The following is a 20365-nucleotide window of genomic DNA, read 5'->3' on the forward strand; positions in this document are numbered from 1 at the left end:
GTACAGGCGTCAGCCACTGTGCCTGGCCCTTAAGCAACTCTTCTCAGTTTCTTTTTCCCCCAAAGGTTATCTCGCCTTACAGTTGCCATCCTAAGACCTAAAATCTTTCCTACATTTAACCTTCACTCTCCCTGAAATACTTGCTTCAGGAAACTATGTATTCCCAAGTACTGAACCCAAATTAATTTTTACTAAACCTTATTCTAATTTTTTGTTATTATAAAGATCATTTAAAACTTATAATATACTCATAATATAAGGCTGACAATCCTGGAGACCAGGGGTTGGCAATCTTTTTCGGTAAAGCGCCAAATGGAAAATATTTTCAGCTTTTGGCCATACAATCTCTATTGCAATTAATCACCTTCAATATTTAGCAAAAGCAGCCATAGATAATACATAAGTGAATGAGTATGTCTATGTTCCAATAAAACCGTATTTACAAAAATGGGAGCAGGCCAGATTTGGCCCACAGGCCATAGTTTGCTGATCCCTGCTTTAGACTAAGGGATAAGTTTGTCTTTCCATTTATTTTGTCTAATGACTAGCTGTTTGACTTTAGAAAGTCACTTTTCTCAGAAACTTTGTGTATCTATAAAATGAGAATATCAAAGTGACCAACAATAAAATACTCCTTTGTGCCCATAGTTGTGAAAATGCAACACATCTTTAAAAACGTTTAGAGGACATGCCCCAAATGGCCACAAGATGGCATTATTTCTCTGTGATCCTATCTCACAGTCCTGTTGATGTGTCCGTGACTTTGAGACTTTCTAGGGCTCTCTCCATTTTTCTTTGTAGATCTGCAGATGCCCTTTTTCATGGGGCTCCCTTTATATGGATAGGTATCTTTAGCTCTGTATCTATGTTTACTTAAGAGGTTTTAGGTATGCTCTGATATCATTTTATCTCTGCTTATCAGCTTAATTTTCCCTTTTTGTATATTTCCTCATTTTCATTTTTGTATATTCCACGTGTCTCTGGTCTCGGTCTTGCACTCTTTGTGTATTCGTACATCTGTCTCTTTTTCCTGCCCTGACTCTCTATCTTGACTATACTACTGAATAGATATATTCTTTTCACTTTTTTTTTTAAGACAGCATCTTGCTCTGTTGCCCAGGCTGGAGTGCAGTGGCATGATCACAGCTCACCACAGTCTCGACCTCCTGTGCTCAAGCAGTCCTCCCACCTCAGCCTCCTGAGTAACTGGGACTACAGGAATGCACCACCACACCCAGCTAAATTTTTTATTTTATTTTTTTGTAGAGATAGGTGTCACTATGTTGCCCAGGCTGGTCTCAACCTCCTGGGCTCAAGGGATCCTCCCACCTCAGCCTCCTAAAGTGCTGGGATTACAGGCATGAGCTACCAGGCCAAGCCTTTTTTTTTCACTTTTTAATGAAAAAAAGAATTAATGAAAACAATTTTTCTGTTCTTAATTTTCAAATAGATAGCATATTTTCTGTATCTTTCAAATCTAAAAAATGTTTCTATGTATATAAAATGGAATGTCATATGCAAATTACTTAGCACAGTAGCTGGTATACAATAGGTGCTCACATCCTTCTATCTGGCTTCTCCTTATGTGACTCCCTAAGTGATTTTTCTCACATAGATCAATGATTCTAAGCAGAAAAGAAGTCGATCCTCCATAACTACAGCATTTGTTGTTTTCTCTCCCCCTTACCCAGGACACCAATTCTTGGTGCTGAAAGCTCTTTTTCATGACTGTGTTTGTACATATATTAATATTTTGGGAACTGATGAAAGTGCAGAGTCAAAGACCAAACAAGAGATTGGCGGCCCAGTCAAACTTCTGTTCAGCTCTTTGTACCTTCCCCAGGCTTCGTCTCTTCCATTCGCTCTGCGGTGGTTTACTGAGTGCTCACTATGGACTGGGTGATGGGGAGACAGGAGTGAACAAAACAGACACAGTCTTTGACCTCAGGAAGCTTATAGTTTACTGGAAGAGACAGGCAATACATAAGTGAAGAAACAGGAATAAGTGCTGAATGCAGTGATAAGAATACCAGTGAGGGAGATCTCTCTGAGGAGCCTCTGAAGAGGAAGCCGAAGAATGAGAAGGAGTGTTCTGGGTGGCCGGAGCAATTCCACAAGAGGGCTCTGGGTTGGGAAGCACCTGCCAGAATTCAAGGAGCTGAAAGGAGACCCTGTGGTGGAAGGAAGCCAATGAGGTAGGGGAGCAGACCATGCAGACTGTGAGGCCAGGAGTGATCACAGGTCTGGGTTTCATTTCCATACAATGGGAAGCCACCAAAGGGTTTTAGCTATGATCTGATTTATGCAGTAAAAAAAGATGACCCTGGCTACAGTGTAGGGGAATTAAATTAGGGGAGGATCAAGTGAGGAAACAGAGAAGGGTGTCTGCCCAGAGATGGTGGCAGTGGAGGAGGAAAGAAGAGAAAGGATTTGTGAAACATTTTTGGAAGTAGAAATGACAGGATGGGCCTATTAATGAAAGGGGAAGACAAAGGGGAGGGAGAGCCAAAGCTGATGCAGGTTCCTGGCCTTAGTACTTGGGTGTTCCTTTGTGGGAGGGAGGGGTGGAGTGGTCCACTTTGAACATGTTCTATTGGAGGTAGCAGTGGACATCCAAAGGATGATGTCAGGTAGCCAGTCAGAGATATGCATTTGACCTGGGACTGGGGATTTGGGTTGGAGGTATAAATTTGGAATTGTCAGTCAGGGGAATAACGTTATCCCCTAGTGAAAGGGGAGAGAAAGAAAAGAAGGCCCAGGACCTGGCCTGGGGACTCCAACGTTAAAAGGGAAGGGAGAGGAAGAAGGAATTATGGTGGGGAAAGGAGAGAAAGCTAGAGAAAGAGCAGGAAACAGAGGAGGGTGGCCTCCTCAGCCTGGAGGGGAGAGTGCTTTCAGAAGAAAGCGGTGGGGGAAAGGCAGAGAGAGCAACAACTGTGCCAGATACAGCTGAGAGGCCAAGGGGCATGAGGCAGAAAAGGGCACCCCGAGATGTGGGTGGGTTGCCACCCATGACAATAGCAGGAAAAGCTGTGTCAGAATTGGGGTAGGAAGGTGGATGGGGTTGGGGCAAATAGGCAGCGGGAAAGTAGAGAGAGAAGTTTGGTTTTACATGGGAATAAAGAAATATACCTGCAGAGGATGAGCTACCGAGGGTGGGATGTTTGGGGACAAGAAATGCTGGAGTGTGTTTGGAAATAGCAACATGATCACTGGAGAGTGAGAGATTGTGCCCTGGGTTTGTTGTTTTTCTAAATAATGATAAGAACTTCTCATTGTGTAACTCTTCACAGTTTACAAAGTGTTGTCACACACACTCTGGCACCTCATCCTCACAGCCATCCTGCAAGGTATGCAGCAGCCCCCTGTTCCAGATGCAGAAGCCAAAGCTTAGAAGAACTGAGGGACAAGCTTGGGGTCAGAGCCAGGAGGTGGCAGGGCCAGGACCCCACCCCCAGGCTGCTCTCGGCAAACCCCAGGACCCTGCTCTCCCCACAGTGGTGCTGTCCCAGTGAACTGGCACCAAAATGAGATGGTTCTCACAGCACGGGTCGGTTGTGCCCTTGATGGCATCTCTCAAGCAGATTTTACAGTTCCACTGAGCCCGTCACCCCTATCTGCTGGCCCATCCTTTGGGAAGCCATAGCTGCTTCAAAACATGGGACTTTGCCCCACTTCCTGGCTCCATTTAACTGAGCTTCGAAGTCTTCAGAATTTATAAAAGTGCCCAAAAGTCTCTGACAGGTGTCAGAGAAAGTGTGTAAGCCCACATAGCTCACACCCAGCTTCTCAGGCTCGTCAGCGTGGGGACTGCCAGCAGAGTGACAGTGGGCAAGTCGTCTAACCTCTGAACCTCAGTCTCCACGTCTGTGAAATGGGGTGTCAATAAGACCTATGTCCTAGGATAGTTGTGAGGATGGAATGAGACAGTGGGTACAAAGCACTTAGCATAACTCTCAGCACGCAGTGGCTGCTCTGCTAATGCTACCCATGATTATTTTTATTCATTCATTCATTCACCCACTGATTCACTCATTCTTGCATCAAATAGACATTTGTTAAGCACCTGCTCCGTGCCAAGCATTGCTCCAGGCACAGCAAATGCAGAGATGCATCCACTCCACATGCTTCCTGAGCTCAAGAAGCACATGTTTTAATGAGGAAAGTGATGTTGGAACACAAACAATTCTGGCCGCACAGGAATAAGCAAGGTGCAAAATGCTGTGGGTTTCCAGAGAAGAGAAGGTCACATCCAGCAGGGGCAGTCGGGGCAGGCTTCGTGGGAGGCTGAGAAGGTGGGGAGAGCATTCCCTGTGGGAGGGGACTGCTGCAGCTGAGCAAAACCACAGGAGCTGGAAAGGGCAGAGCACACTCAGGGGGATGGTGAGGAAGCAAACAGGAGCGTCAGCCTCAGGAAGAAGTGGGAGAGGGAAGAAGGTTGGTTCTCCTGTTTTTCTTGGGGGATTGTGAGAGGCTCTGAGTGTTGGTCCAGCAGACTCAGCAGAGAGCAGCCTGGGTGAAAGGAGGGAGTGGCAACTCCAGGCACTACCCTGGCCTTGCACCATGGGGTGCCAAGAACGCAACCTAGGAGCTGTTGGTCTGGCTTTGTATCTGTAGTCCTGGGAGGCAGTGGGGGCTGGGGGAGATGAGGGGCAGAGTGTCAGGATGCATCCCAAGCTACCACATAGGTTTAGGGAAGCCTTTGTGGCATGTGCTCACTCTGTACCAGATCGAAGAATTTGACCCAGCCTAGCAACCTCACCGCTGGAACTGGCACCCAAAACTCTTTAAAGAAGAGAGAGCCAGGGCCAACTGCCTTTCCGGGGTTACTGCCATGGTGCAGGGACCTTGTGTGTACCCCAGCTTCTCCAGATTCAGAGCAGAAGGACTGGACTCCAATATGTGAGGAGCCATGATCCCTCACCTCTCACTGGGAGCTGGCTTCACGGGGTGGTGAAGACATTCTAGGAGACCAAGGGGCAGGGGCACAGAGGAAGGGTGTCAGTGCTGGGTTTATGTGGTGGCTTCTCAGCCACAGACTGGGACAGGGGGCGCTTGCTCTGATCATCTCATAAGGTTAGTGAGACTCACAGACCCACAGAGTCCAGGGGCTTTTACACTCCATCTCTGGAATCCCTTGTTCAAACAACGTATTGTGGAATGTGATGCATAAAACAAAACGCATTAACACACAGATGCTCTAGTTGAATGGAGCAGCGGGCCCCCGGAGCTGCCTTTTACCACACATATCATGACCCTCAGATTTTGTCCAACTCTTGCATTTCACAGAAGAGAAATGCAGAGCCTAGAGAGAACTGACCAGCCCAAGGCCACCAACCTCATCTCTGGCAGAGCTAGGAACTTTAAGAAGTAAATGAGCCCAAGGATGAGAAAGTGCTTTGTAAAGTGTAAAGTGCTATTGAAATGTAAGACTATGGTAATCTTCTCCAGCTACATCTCTGTGAAGTTCTCAGGCATTTCTCAGGGGCACTACTTTGTGGGAGGCAACCAGGGGGGGAAATGAACAAGCCTGAGAGTGCTGGCATCATAGGCAGTACAGAAAGAACTTGGGGTTTGGACCCTGAAGACACAGAGGCCCAGCGCTGCCACCAACAAGTTGTGTAACCTTGGACCTCACTTTAGTTTCCTTTTCTGGAAAAATGCTTTGCCTACCTTCCTTCTGAGATGGTGTGGGGCTCAAGGGAGACCGTGCATGTGAGGGTGCTTTTAACAAGGCCAAGCACTCCACAAATACAGCCATCTTACAAGGTGCAGTAGTGATGGAAAAGCAGAAGACCCCAACGCTTACAAGACTCGTGTTCAGCCCTCACAGGCACTTCCTGTCCCCGAGCACTGGAGCCAGCTGCTGACAGTTCTGGAACCCAAGTGCCTGTCTCCCCTGGCCCTTGGCTAGACACATCTCCATAGGTCATGCCACGCCCTAGACGTGCAGCCCTCAGACGCTCTTCGTCAAGGTGTCTAAGGCGCAACCTCCCATCACCGGGCACTGACTCAGTCCCCAGGAGCTCCGTCTCTCCTTTCACACCCTATGGGGGCCAGAAGGCGCCCAGCCAGCTGCTCAGCATCCCCTAAACCTCGCTGGCTTCTGCATCTTGGGATGGTGCAGCGGGCCAGACTGGATTTGTTACAGGAAAGAAAGAAGTGATTTCTCTCGAAGACCTTGGAGAGCTCTTCCTGCCCTCCCTGGGTGTTCCCAGCTGGGGGCCCTGCGGAGCCAGTATCTGCATTTCCCTCTGAATGTGCACATTCAGGCTGAAGCATAGGAAGAGGTGGGGGACCCTGTGGATGAGGTCTGTTCCATTCTTTGGGAGGACCTGGCAAGCTGGTGCTCCCAGCGGGCAGGAAGAGGCCTCATTCATTCATTTCTGTGCTGCCTGGGGTGTGACCTTGGGCACGCTAACTTCCTGCAGGGCCCTTGTTTTCTCCATATGGGAGGGTGATGCAAAGAAATCGACCATGGGACACCTGAGTTTTTACAATTCAGACATGAGCTCTGAGCTTTCATTCATTCAATTAGCCAATAAATATTTATTGAGCACCTGTTGAATGCTAGGCATGGTTCTAGGCACTGGGGAACAAAACAGACGAGAAGTTCTGCCTTCATGGAGCTGACACTCTAATGGGACCAGACAGAAGGAAGAGGTAAATGAGAATATGGAATTGTCAGCTGTTGGTCAGAGCTCTAGGAAGAGAGCATTAGTGAGAGATAGAGAACAGGGTGGTGGTGCAGTGGTGGAGGTGGTTGCTAATTTTCAGAGCGTGTGCAGGCAAGGCCTCACTGAGAAGGAACAGGGGAGCAAAGGTTTAAGGGAGGGGAAGGCGGGAGCCAGCAGTGTGGATGTCTGCAGGAACAGCATCCTAGGCAGAGAACAGCAAGTACAAAGTCCCTGAGGCAAGAACGTGCCTGGGCTTCAGTGCAGCAAGGAGAGAGTTGCAGGTGCAGGAGAGTGAGACAGAGGAGAGATAAGTAGTGATGCCTTTTAACCTTTTGTCTTGAGTTCTTAGAAAAAGATCCAGCAGGTCTGTCTAATAACTTTGGACATGTTCGTGTTCTCCCAACGGAGAGGCTAATTTCATCCCTCTGTTTAAATGCGGTGACTTTGTCAGGAGAGTTGTTCAAACCTCAACAACGAAGCCTCCTGCTCCTCCAGGGCTCATTCACACAGGGACTCGGGACTCGGGATAGTAGAAAGGGCCTTGGGTCAACTCCCAGCACCTGACACTTCCTAGGTTGTGTTACCTTGAAAAGGGCATTCAGCCTCTCTGAGCCTCAGTTTCCCTGATAAACTTCATTGGTTGCCTCATCCACAAAATGGGTTACTAATACATGCCTACCTCTCTTGATTGTTAAATTTAAATTAATGAGATTATAAATGTGAAAGTGCCTTTTGCATTGAAATGGGCAAGATGAGCGTCAGGAAGTTCTTTGTTTTCTTCAGTGGAGCCTGTAGGAAGGGTCTGTCCATGGCTCCCACTTCCCTCCACCACCCGGCTGCTTATATGGTGTCCCACATGGCCCCTGCTGACTTTCACTGCACCTGAGCCCAAATCTGATTCAGGGACACTCATCCAACACTCAGGGGTCCATGAGGTAAGGCTGGCCGGGTTCCCCAGGAACACTCTGGGTCTGACTTGCCCCATAGCGTGTCCGGGAGGACTCCCAACCCATTGTACTGGTCGGATGGGACTGGGTGGGCCCAGTGGCTCCTCTGCAGCATCCCCTCCCCATTCCTCCTCCAGGTACAATGGCCCCAACCTGGTTCTGAAGTACGACCGGGCCCAGAAGCGGCTGGTGAACATCGCGGTCGACGAGCGCAGCTCACCCTACTATGCGCTGCGGGACCGGCAGGGCAACGCCATCGGGGTCACAGCCTGCGACATCGACGGGGACGGCCGGGAGGAGATCTACTTCCTCAACACCAATAACGCCTTCTCGGGTAAGGGCTGGCGCTCAGGTCTTTTCCCGCTTCCCATCTTCTCCCTCCCAGCACCAACTTGGGGAGGGCCGTGGGAACCCTGGCCCTTCCTCAGGCAACTGTCATCGTCCCCCTACGCACTGCCCCCTGCTGCCACAGGACCTCTCTGGGTCCCAGAATGACTTCTTCTCTTGTGTGTGAGCCTGTAGGTCTCATCTCCTGAACCCCAGGCCTGGAGATGGACACGGTGAGCAGAGACTGAGGCTCTCCCTCAGACTGAGTGTCCCCGCCACCACCTCCTAATGCGAGCCCTCCTTACCCCTCTCCCCAAATTCTTGCCAAGCACCTACACTATGCCAGCCTAGAGGTGCTGAGGATACAACTGTGAGGAAGAGAGACCTTGAGTTCATGGAGCCTTTTCTTGCAGGAGCTTCTCGAACTGAAGTGTGCATCCAAATCCCATAGAGGTCTTGTGCAAATGCAGACTGATTCAGCAGGTCTGGGTGGGGCCGAGACCCTGCACTTCTGACCTGCTCCCAGGCTATGATGACGATGCCTCTGGGTCAGGGACCACACTTTGAGTAACAAGGTCCTGCGTGCTAAGGAATGGATGAGGGAAATTGAAGCTAAATGACAGTGCTAAACCCAGAAGGCTAAATGACAGTGACAATAATAACAGTTAATACTTAAGTCACACCTGTTGTGTGTCAGACCCTGATATAAGCATTTACATTAATTATCTCATTTAGGCCTCACACACCTCAATTAGTAGGTACTGGTAAATGCCACTGTACAATTGAGGAAACTGAGGCACAAAGAGGTTACCTGACTTGCCCAAGGCCACACAGCTTGTAAGTCCCAGGATTCAAACCCAGGAGTCTGACTCCAGATCCATCCTCTTAATCAAGATGCTCTACGGCTTTCCTCAACCCGGTGTCCTCACTGCCTCTTGGAGAGCCTAGCTTGCAGTGGTTGCTCAGTGTCTCATGATTTGGGGGCTGTGCCCTTGTGGCAGCAGATCAAGGTGGTTTCCCACCCCTGATGCTTGCATTTTCTCAGGCTCAGATCTCAGGATCTCAGCCCAGGCCTGTGGGGCTGTAACATCTCTGTGGAAGTCCCAGGCCACAGTGTCCCGAGATGAGGGACACTGTGAGGGATGTAGGGCCCTGTGTCCCTGTGGGGCCAGGCTGAATATGCAGTGGGCTCCCCCAGAAGGCAGCCCTCTTTCAGGTCTGCTTTGGATGAAGCTCTGTGGTTCAGACTTGAGCAGTCATCATCCTAGACCTCCTAACCTCCTGGAGGCCGGTAACTGCCTGGCTATGAGGACCACCTTCCTTGTGCTCCACTCCCCACCCTGGCACACATACACTGGCTTTCCCCTGAGCCACGACTTTACCGTTATTGGTTGTGGAGCCCAAGCCAGGATCCAGCCCCTAGACTGCCCCTGATGTTGAGTCCTGCAGTTGCATGAATGGGAGGGGAAGAGGTTAGGGCTCATGCCAGGGGCAGGGGCAGGCAGTGCTGTCTGGCTGGCAGCCAGCCTTGTGCAGCCAAGAAACAATGAGCCACAGCCCTGAGTGGTGTTTTATGGGTTTTCATCTCATCTTGCCACCAAGTGAGGCCTGAGAGATAGTAATTATCCCTACACAAATATCAGGGCATGATTATGCAGCTGGATTTACTGCCCTCTCTCCAGCCAAGCCAAGATTGGATTAGGGCACAATTAATTGATGGGCTGATCAACTCTTTAATATGGGACAAGGTCAGAAAGGGAGCAGTGTCAAGGGATGCCTACAGAAGGGGTGAGTCCCCAGGAAGTCTCTCAGAGGCTGGGAAGCTGGAGCAAGGAGAACTGTGGAAGTGTGGGCTCAGCAGGCAGATGCCAGAGGAAGGGGACAGACCATCCCCTATTCACCAAGCACAGAGCACCTGCTGTGGCAGCCACCAGGTGTCTCTGAAGCAGCAGCCCCTCCCACGCTCTTAAGAGTGCTGCATTGTGAATCCCAGAGCCCTGGTTCCCTGCCCAGGCTGCACATTAGGGTCACCTGGGGAGCTTTCAACAATCCCAGCTAAGCGGCACTCCAGTCAATCCCATCAGAACCTCTAGGAGTGGGATGCAGTCACCAGATGGTAAAGACCTCCAGGCGATTCCCCATACACCAAGGTGGAAGGCCACTACCTCAGAATCATGCTAGTTTCATGCTCAGCCTCACAACAACCCTACTCATTTATTAATGCATTCATCCATTGGACAAATATTTACTGAGCACTTACTATTCTAGGGACTGAGGATGCTTCAGTGAATAAAACACAAAAATCCTGCCCTCATCAAGTTTGCACTCTATCCTCAACACAGCCTTGTGTTTCTCTGGGTATCTGAGTCCCCTCTCCCAATCCCCTGCCTGTACTCAAAGATGCTTGAAGGCAAAACCTTGTATCGTTCATGTTGTGGCCCCAGTCAGACATTACACATCCTAAGAGCTAAGTTAAAATTTGATAAATAAATCCCAGGAAGAACAGGCACGCGTGAGCTGTTGGGCCTGAGAGAGGGTTTGCCTATTGAGGGAAGTCAAGAAAGGCAGGCACAGTGGAGGCGCCAGAAAGGCCCTGGGCTCCTGAGATCGAGGGCATAAGTGTGCACTGGGAGAGGCCAGAGCTGGCCCCCAGGGTGGGGGTAAGGCAACAGTGCCCAGCAGCCTCAGTGCTGGCCACCTTCTATGGGTTTCAGGGATGTCTGTGGGTTTGAGTTAATTTTTCAGTTGAGTGATCCCATTGATTCATCGACAGTGGACGGGGTGTGGAGCAGGGACATTGTGCCATGTCAGCACTTTCTCGGGCCCAGCTGGCATGGCACTCAGCCATTGCCACCCTGCCCACTCTCCAGGGGCCCCCAAGCAGCCCAGGCATGCCCCTGGCATTTGGCTGTGCCCATGGCATGTGCCAGGGTGTTGGAGCAACCTGTGAAAGCATGTCCCTCTCTCCTCCCTTGGCCAGCCTTTGGGATGTTAGCATTGGAGTTCCTAGAAGAAGGCGAGCACCCCGCATTCCAACAACATCCTGGGGGAGTCATTTTGTACAAACCTGGGGTCTGCCCCTTATTTACTGTGTGACCTTGGACAGGTTACTTGACCTCTCTCAGCCTCAACTCCCTCATCTAAAATCACGCCAACTTCTTAAGCTCAATTCCCGCCAATGGCTCCATAGACTATATCCAAAGCTCTTCCCATCGCCTACAGCACCCCTCCTATGTGACCCGGGTTGCCTTTCTGACCTTCTTTCCTCCATTCTTCCTCTTACTCACTGCCTTCCCACCTGAGGCCTTCATACTTGCTGTTCCCTCTACCTGAAATGCTTTTCCCACTGATGTTCTCCAGGCTCACTCCTTCATTCAGGCCCCTCCTCCAGTGAGATCTTTCCTGAGCCCCTTATCTAAAATTGTACCCCCATTACCCCCTGTGCCCTTAACTGGCTTTATTTTCCTTCACAGTACTGACCACTAACTGAAAAGAAGCGATTTTTTGTTTGTTGTCCATCTCTCCTACTAGGGTCTTAGTTCCGTGGGAGTGCCTTGTTCACTGCTATACTCCAGATCCAAAGGAGTGCCTGTCACTTAGTAAGCATTAAATACATATTTTTGAATGAATACCTGAGATAATGAATGAAAGCACTTATTACAGTGCCCAGGACTTAATAAGCACTCCACACAATTGCCGTTCTAGTCCTGTGGCTCTGAAGAAAGCCAGAGCCTCTCAAAGTGTCGTGGGCAGAGGCCCACAGGCCTTCCTCCTGGCCTGTGGGAAGGAGAGACCGTGGGAGCAAAGAGAAAAGGACCGCAGTATAACACCGTGCAGATGAGGGGCCCAGTGGGTCTGGGTCAAGGGCTGAGAATTGGCAAGAGGGTAAGGGAAAGGAGAAGGAGGAAGACTGACCACCATCCCAGGACGGCCTGGGCCAGGAAATCAGCTTATGGCTTCACCAGCCTGGAAAAATACAAGCCACTGAGTAGCATTTCAGGCAACACTATTCAGTGAAACCAGGTAGGAGCGTGTGTAGGACGCAGGGGGACAAGAGGCAGGTGCCGACACCTCACCTCCACATGCAGGAACCTAGGATGTTCTGCAGCTCCTGGTCAGAGCCCATCCCCTGGGAGGTCACACACTAGCTCAGCCCTGCTGCTTCACTGAATAGCCCTGAGCACTCCCACCCACATGGGCTGGCCTGGGGTAACGAACAGAAGCATGGGTAGCAGATGGGTCAGTGTGAACTGTGAGCCCCACCACTACACGATTTTCATGCATTCAGTTCCACAAAATGATGATTGAAGATCTGCTATGTGTGGGGTACTGCTCAAATAATTTATGTGTCTCCCTCCTTCCTACACAAACAGCATGCCCAACTCATGACTCCACTCTTTGCTCTTTTCATTTAACAATGCAGTTTGGATTTGATTTCATGGCAGTACACAGACAGCTTTCTCATTCTTTTTATGGTTGTATAGTACTCCACTGTGCCATTAATTTAATTGGTCTTCTATTGATGAAAGATTACTTGCAGTCTTTTGCCTTTCGCCCTTACAAGGCATGCTACCAAATGAATAAGTTTGTACAACATGCCATTTCCCACAATTGCAGGCATGTTTGTGAATTCATAGAAATAGAATTACTGCCTCAGATGAATATACCCGTGTAGTTTTCATAGCCACTGCCAAATTGTCCTTCCTAGGGCCACTGCTCAGGACGTTCCCATTGACCAAATATGCAAGCAAGCACTTTCCAACACTCCCAACACAGTATTTCATCTATTTTTACAGTATTTGCTAATCTGACGGGGAAAAAATGATATCTAAGTACAGTTTTAATTTTCATTTTTGTTAAAATGAAGGAGACTGAGAAGATTTTTATGTATTTGGATCTCTTGTCTGCTCATAGCCTCTGCCTATTTTTGTATTGATTATTGGTCTTTTCCTTATTGAGTTGTAACAGCTCTTTATAAATTAGGGAATTAGCCCTTTGTCTATAGAACAAGCTGAAGATACTTTTCCCTTGTTTGTCTTTTTTTTCTTTTGTCTTTGCTCTTGGTGGATGTTGTAATGTGGAACATTTTCATTTTTATGGACTTGGATTTATCACTTTTTTGTGGGGAGTGCTCTGTGTCATACTTAAAGAGGCCTTCAGCAGAGGCTCTTGTAACTTCTTAGAGAGGAGAAGGAGCGTCAGTCACCTCGATAAAGAGAAGGGTATTTGGATGGGTGGTACTTCCAGCCTCTTCTGCCTTCACAGCAGAGGAGCTGACTGTTCTTGAGAGAAGCACCCCTGGTCGGGCAGCTCCTCCACCTAGTCCCAGTTCCAACTGTACCCAGATATTCTGTACCTCACTACTCCAAGTGTGACGCATGGGCCATAAGCATGGCAATCAGCTGGGCGCTCTTAAAAATGCAGACTCTAAGGCCCCATCCCAGACCTCTGAAACCAGAATCTGTATTTAATCTCCAGGAGCTTCCTGAACCCAGCAAAGTCTGAGATGTATGGCCCTATGGCTTCACCCTCTTTTCCTAGGATTCTCTAGGTCCTAAAGTGGATTCTAGGGTCTCCTGATCCCCAGCCAGATTTTACTTGGATGCAAAGTCCTGATTTGCAGCTCTCCCAGCATGGGCCAAAGCAGCACAATACGGAACATGGGACCCCAGGGGCCATTCCCATGGTCCTAACAAGGACCCTTGGGAGCTGGGATTGACTCCCATGAGCGACCCAGCTCTTTAATAACATGAGAGGGGGCTCTGCAACAGACAGACCACCTCATAACAGCTGTGCAACCTTAGGCAAATGACCTAACCCTCTGAGCCCCAGTTTCCGTCTGTGAAATGAAGACTCCACCCTCCTGGCACTGCTGCGGAGAGCACTGAAGGAGCTGATGTGGGCAAAGTGCCTGGCGGGAGCTGATCGGGTTTCCCTCTTCACCTTGGGATGGGGGAAGGAAGGCTGGGGTCAGCATTTACATCAGGGACCCAGCACAGCCTGGGCTCCTGTTTGAAAATGTCCTTTGACTGAATGAGTTCTTTCTTCCCCTGGAGCCATCACTGTCTTGCTGGTTTTCCATTGACTAAGTCTTATAAAGCCTTTTATACTTAACATCACAGTTGCCTCCTGAGTTAAGGATCTGCTGTGGTCATGTGCTGTGATTTCCTGGATGATGGTGGTGATGGTGTTGTTACTATTTATTTAACTTATCATGTGCCCGGTATTGTTCTCAGCACTTTATGTACATTATCTAATTTAACCCTCACAACAACCTGATGAATAGGTGGCCATTCTCATTCCATTTTCCAGGTCAGAAAAACACAAGTTCATGAGTTGCCCAAGATCCACCTAGAGGGAGGGATGTTGCTGGCTACCTCCCCAGCCCTGCTGTTTGCCTGATGAATGAGGTTGGAGGCTGAGGCCTCTGCCTTGCCACAAAAACCTGCCCACCCTTCTCTGTACCACCAGTACCAGTGAGACAGACCATCTCCCAGGTGGGGAAAGCCCCCTGGGGAGGAGGCATTCCAATCCGGTGATCCTTAGGGAGAATCCTTTATGACACAACCTCATGCTCCCAGTGGCTCCAGGTGCCCTCTTATTCCCCTTTGCTAGTCTTCTGATGCCTCCTTCTCTGTCCCAAATGTGGTTTCTCCCCAGGACTCAAGCGACCCTGTTTATGGCCTGATCTTTCCCTTCTCCTTAGCTCCAGACTCACTACTCTGTAAGGAGTCATGCCTCATGGCCAGTGACCTCTTGGCCACCCTGTGGTCACTTTAAATGCAAACTGTCTGAAGCCAGGCTCCTGCTCACCGCCAGCGAGCTCAGCATCCCTGCTTGGGTCACTGTTTCCACATTTTGGACAGCTCCCTCACTCTCCCGGCCACACTCAGCCAACCCCTCCTGCACCGGTGCTTCCTCCCCTTCCTGATCAAGCCTGAGCTCCTACAAAAGTGGCCACTCGCTGCATTTTCTCCCTCGCTAGCGCATTCACCCTTCATTCCCCTGCCAACTTAATCTTCCAGAAACACTGTCTTCCCCTGACTTTCCCCATATCAGAAGCCACCAATGGCCCCTTTGCCCTCAGTACTGGAATTACTGGGTCTCCCCCACCCTGCCATGCTTCTCCTCCTCCACCTGCACAAATCCCCTCCCCAGGCAAGCTCAATGTCCCCTCTGTGCCTTTTTCTTGCCATCCTGCCTAAACTGCAGCGTGCAGTGCTGTTGTTACTCTGACCCTTCCAGTCTCAGTTCAGGTGCCTCCTCCCTTATGAAGCCCTCCCTGATCACAGTGACCTCTTTCATCCTGATTTCAAGGCATCTCCCGACATACTGTCCAATTCTGCCCTGCTGGGCTCTGGCAGCTGTGGAACCTTAGGAAAGTCCCCTTCTCTCTCATGCCCGAGGCACTTCATGTGTAAAGGGGTCATGAAAATAGTACCCACCTTGAGGGGTTGTGGTGAGGGTTAATGAGTAAATATATGTGAATTTCCTGGCACCTGGCAAGTGCTATAAACATGACAGTATCATTGATTTCATGGCTGTCTCCTAGTATCTCCTTTACCTGTCCCTGGTGTTGTGGGTGGACTGTAAAAGCCCCTAGTCAGGGACAAAGGCACACTTCCCCTGGCCTCCCACGGCATCTGGTGTAGCACCTGGCCCCCTGCAGGGCATGGTGGGCACCTGAGCCTCACCCACAGACCCCTCTCCCTGGCCTCCTGGCAGCAAATGGTGGTTCTACTGGACTCTGAGAGCTTCAAGGCTCCTTTAATGCCAAGATGCCAGAATCGGGGTGGAAATGGGAATCCCCAGACTTGCCTCTCATGGGGGCTATGACTCCAGGGCCCCCTGCCCTGCCCCAGATGCCCTCCTGTTTCTCCCAGGCCTCTACCTTCTCGGCGTCTTTCCCCAGGGGACTCAAGAGAATACCTCTCTCCTGCTCCTCTTCCTCACCTCACCTCTTCCCGAACAGCTGCCCCCACCCTCTTATGAGGGACCCCAGGGCAGAGTGCAGTTCTTGTGCAGCTACAAGGAGCCGGAAGGCAGGACTGCATGCTGACACGGGCCAGGGGCCAGTGCTGGGTGTTTATTGCCTGTGCCATCGACCCGCACAGCTCGCTGTTTATCTGTCTTCCTGACACACCTAATTACCCAGGTTGCAGCTGCCAGAGCGTTTGCTCTTCCTAAATCACGGGCTCCCATCTCTCCTGTCGCCCAGGCCTCCGGGCCTCTGCCTGCAGAAGGGCTGCCATTGATTTTGCCGTTCCCATTTATGATCTACAAGGCTCTGCATGGCTGTTGCACATTTTGCCTTAATTAGTTTATTCTTCTGGGCATCCCTGTTGAGCTCAGGAGCCAGGAGGCTGAAGAGTGGGAGAGGCCAGCAGCACAGGCGCCCTAACACCTCCGGCTGAAAAGCTCTGAGCCTGACCAGACATCAGCACCTTAGGATGGCAACTTGCTAAGGACAGCACCAGTTACACAGGGCACTAAGAGGTGGTCTACAAAAAGGGGTTCCATGGCCAAGGAACATTCGGGAAAGGCTGGGTTAAATAAAATTAAACAGGTAATTCATGGCAAGACTTCTTGACGTTCTAATAGATCAATGTCCAGGGGAAATCTCCGAGGGGTGGGTGAGTGTGCGTCTTTCCCAAGCTCACATGATCACAGAGTCCTTTCTCCAGGCTCCTCAGAGAGACCAGAGTCCCACAAAGCACACTTTGGGAAAAGCTGCCTGAGGTGGATAGGAGGAACTGGAGGTGAGAAGGGGACAGAGTCACCCTAGACCTAGTTTCTCCTCTAGATGACTAAGGTGGGAACTTGGCAGCTTGAGAAATTTCTCTCACTGATTCCAGAGGTGTCCATCAGAGCTCTGCAGAACGCCAGCTGCCACACCCGTTTTCTCCCTGACTCCATGCCGGCCCAGGCTTCAGTGGAGTGTGACCCAGGCATCTCAGGGATGATGCTAGCTGGAGGTACAGCATCTAAAGGGGCCCTGGTTGGGCAGAGATGGGCAAGGGCTGCTTGCTGATGGTGAGGGCTGGAGACCCGGAAGCCTGCAGGGCTATCCGCAGAGGCTCCCAGGCATCTGGAAGCAATAGCAAGCCTGCCACTGCCTCCAGGAGAGCCATGATGATGGTGGCCTAAGTCCAAGTCCCTTCTTGAGAGCCCTGAAATCCAGAACCGTCTGAACACTTCGAGTGCATTTTTTAAGTTTTGTGGGAAATTCAATTGATAGCAAAACCTGTCCTGGGCTAATCTGAGCTATTTATAGGCTTTATTTATCCCACTTAGGGTGAATATTCATATAATTCACTGCAGAAATATTAATGTGTTTAATTACAGGGTGCTGCCTCCATCCCTGCTGGGGGTGTTATGTAATAAACGGTGTGTGCACTGTGTTACCTTTCCAAAATCTGAAGGAAAAATATGTAAATTCCTGAACACATTTGACTCCCAGGAATTTTGAGGAGGGGCTGTGGACCTGGGGTCTCAGAGCCGCCGCTGAACTCTCTCCGTGTGTGTTTCTCATGTAATTCCCACAATGATGCTGGGAGGGAGGCAGAGCTATTATCCACAACTTTTAGATGAAGAAGCCAAGACCTCGGGCCTCACAGCTAACAAGCCTCAGATGTGGAACGCGACTCTGGTCTACTGGGTCGGGGCCCTGTGGTTTTGTCGGGGTAATCCGTGACTCAGTTTCCCCCATGTGCATCCAGGCCACAGCAGCTCTGTGCAGGTCCCTTCGGGACTCCACAGAAATGGGCCTGTGCTGAAGCCTCCACCTGCAACCCCTGCAGGCCTCCTGGGTCTGCCTCCACTCAGCGGAAGGGACGTTTCCTCCTCCCTGGGTCAGGCTTCTCTGGAGAGAAGGCAGGAGAGAGGGTGCCAGTTCCCTGCTGTCGGGTGAGGACCCCTGGGGCCAACTCCAGACCCCACAGATGATGCTTCTGCTCCTGTGGGTCCTGTGGTCTCAGGAGGTCGCAGCATGAGGACCCCTCAGAGACCAAACCTTTTGTCCTCTCCTGGGTGGAGCCACCTAAGGGGTCGAGGGTCACTTACACACTCCCCTCACCTATGCATACTCCCACAAGTACTCACGCTCATCTGCTCACTTCCACACACACACGCCTGTTCTTGCACACTCTACGCTCACACTCACTCTCACTCGTGCCCACATTCATCCTCACTCACCCCCCACACTCACTCTCACTCACCCCCTCTCATACCCCCCACACTCACTCTCACCCCCCTCTCACACTCATCCCCCATGCTCACTCTCACCCCCTCTCACCCTCTCTCACTCATCGCCACTCTCATGCTCACTCTGACTCATGCCCACACTCACTCTCACTCATCCCCCTCACACTCACTCTCACTCCCCCACACTCACTCTCACTCACCCCCTCCACACTCACTCTCACCCCCTCACACTCACTCTCACTCATCGCCACTCTCATGCTCACTCTGACTCATGCCCACACTCACTCTCACTCATGCCCACATTCTCAACTCACTCATGCCCACTCTCTCACACTCACTCGTCCTTGCCCACTCTTATTCTCTGACACACTCTTACTCTCGTGTACTCACCACACATCCTCACACACTCACTCATGCTGACACACACTCATGCTCAGCCATTGTCTCACTCTCACACCTACACACTCATTCTAATGCTCACTCTTTTTCTCACACACTTGCTTTCACAAACTTGTACCAATTTTTTTTTTTTTTTAAACAGGGTATTATTCTGTCACCCAGGCTGGAGTGCAGTGGCGCAGTCGCAGCTCACTGCAGCCTCGACCTCCTGGGTTCAGGTGATCCTCCTGCTTCAGCCTCCTGAGTAGCTGGGACTACAGGCATGTGCCACCACACCTGGCTAATTTTTTTGGGGGGTGGTTTGTAGAGATGGGGTCTTGCTATGTTGCCTGGCTGGTCTAGTACTCCTGGGCTCAAGTGATCTGTCCTCCTCGGCCTCCCACAGTACTGGGATTACTGGTATGAGCCACCGTGCCCAGCCCACTCACACACTCTTACTGTCACTCACGCTGGCTCTTACTCCTGCACATTCTCACTCATTCACACATCCACATACACAATTCACTCTCACAATGCTCACTCTCGCTCATAGTCACACTCACACACTTCCCACCCTCACACACACCCACTCACAGAATCACTGGTTTTCATCGAACCCCTGCAGTGCAGGGCTGATGTCTCTAAAGAACCTTGGAAAGTAGTTCATCTATAATATGAGAAAAATCATTTCTGTTGAAAAATAGCTACCACTTTTGTGGGGAGACTATCCCAAACCTTTAGTGTGCATCATCCCATTATTCCTCACAGTAAATTTTCTGTAACTACTATCATCCCCACTCCCAAATAGGAAAACCGAGGCTCAGAGATACTGGGCAGCATGCCTCAAGTCTAGAGCCTAGAAGTAGAATCCAAGCAGAACCAACACTGGGGCTCCAGATCATTTCCATCACCTGAGCTCTTGGCCCGGGTGCCCCTGTGCCATGCTGTCTCTCCTCAGTCTAAGCCTGCTGCCTTTTCCGTGGTCCAGACAGTCAAGTTCAGGGTTCTGTCCCCAGGTCCACTCTTCCTCAAGCTCACCTTCCCCGATTCCTTCAGCTGCTCCTCTCCCTGTGTTTCCTGTCCAGCCCAGGGGATAGAACAAGGCCCCCCCTAAACTATGAACACTCTGGGTCTTGCATTAACAAGAAATTAACTAAGGGTGATGGTGGAGGAGATAGCTCTGCCTTTCAAGTGGTCACTTGAATGGGCTTGAGGCCTCAGCCACCAGCAGTTATTCCCACTTCCCCAGAACAAGGCTTCTTAGTCATGAACGAGCTCCAGAGGGCCACAGACCTGAAATGACGTATGGCATATTGTGTGGTGCAAACCTGCAACTCCCTCAGCTGAAGGTCCTTCACCTCCCTCCAGTTCTCAAAGGGGCCAGTAATCCAAAAGAGGTGAAAACCACTGCCTTCTGGGGCTCCACAGTCCTGGGACCAGGGGCCTCCCAGGGCTGCCCAAACTCGTCACACCCCAGGCAGAACAACCCCTCACTTCTCACCCTGTCAGAGCTCAACTTCCAGCCCCTTCCTCAGGGAGGACTGAGACCTACTCATGAACCAGAACCATTTCTTCTGAGACCCAAATCAGGTAGGTCCTGCGATCCAGTAGAGAATGTAGGGACAGCGCCTGGAAAAAGAGCCATCCTGGGTTGAGTTTGGATGTTACGGTATTGCAGTCCCAGGAGCTCCTTGCTGCTGTTGCAGGAGAACGGGGCAGGGCACGAAATCCAGCTAAGAGTCATCTCAGTCACACTGCAGCAGTGGCACTTCTTCCCTAGTTCCTGAGGCCTGGGCCAGCCATCTTCATGAGGCTCAGAGTCTCTTCCCTCAA

At 50.5% G+C, this 20365-nt stretch overlaps 1 protein-coding gene across 2 annotated transcripts in view; it reads left to right on the forward strand.

Annotated features, from left to right (window-relative positions):
* Positions 1-20365, forward strand: part of CRTAC1 (cartilage acidic protein 1) — a 165152-nt gene that overhangs the window by 86550 nt on the left and 58237 nt on the right. For both annotated transcript variants that reach the window (XM_011951161.1, XM_011951162.1), the window contains exon 3: positions 7762-7958. In XM_011951161.1, coding sequence (XP_011806551.1) covers positions 7762-7958 — 197 coding nt within the window. The remainder of the gene's footprint in view (positions 1-7761; positions 7959-20365) is intronic.

The sequence above is a fragment of the Colobus angolensis genome, unplaced genomic scaffold (genome assembly GCF_000951035.1).
Source record: "Colobus angolensis palliatus isolate OR3802 unplaced genomic scaffold, Cang.pa_1.0 Scaffold316, whole genome shotgun sequence".
Classification (NCBI taxonomy): Eukaryota; Metazoa; Chordata; class Mammalia; order Primates; family Cercopithecidae; genus Colobus; species Colobus angolensis.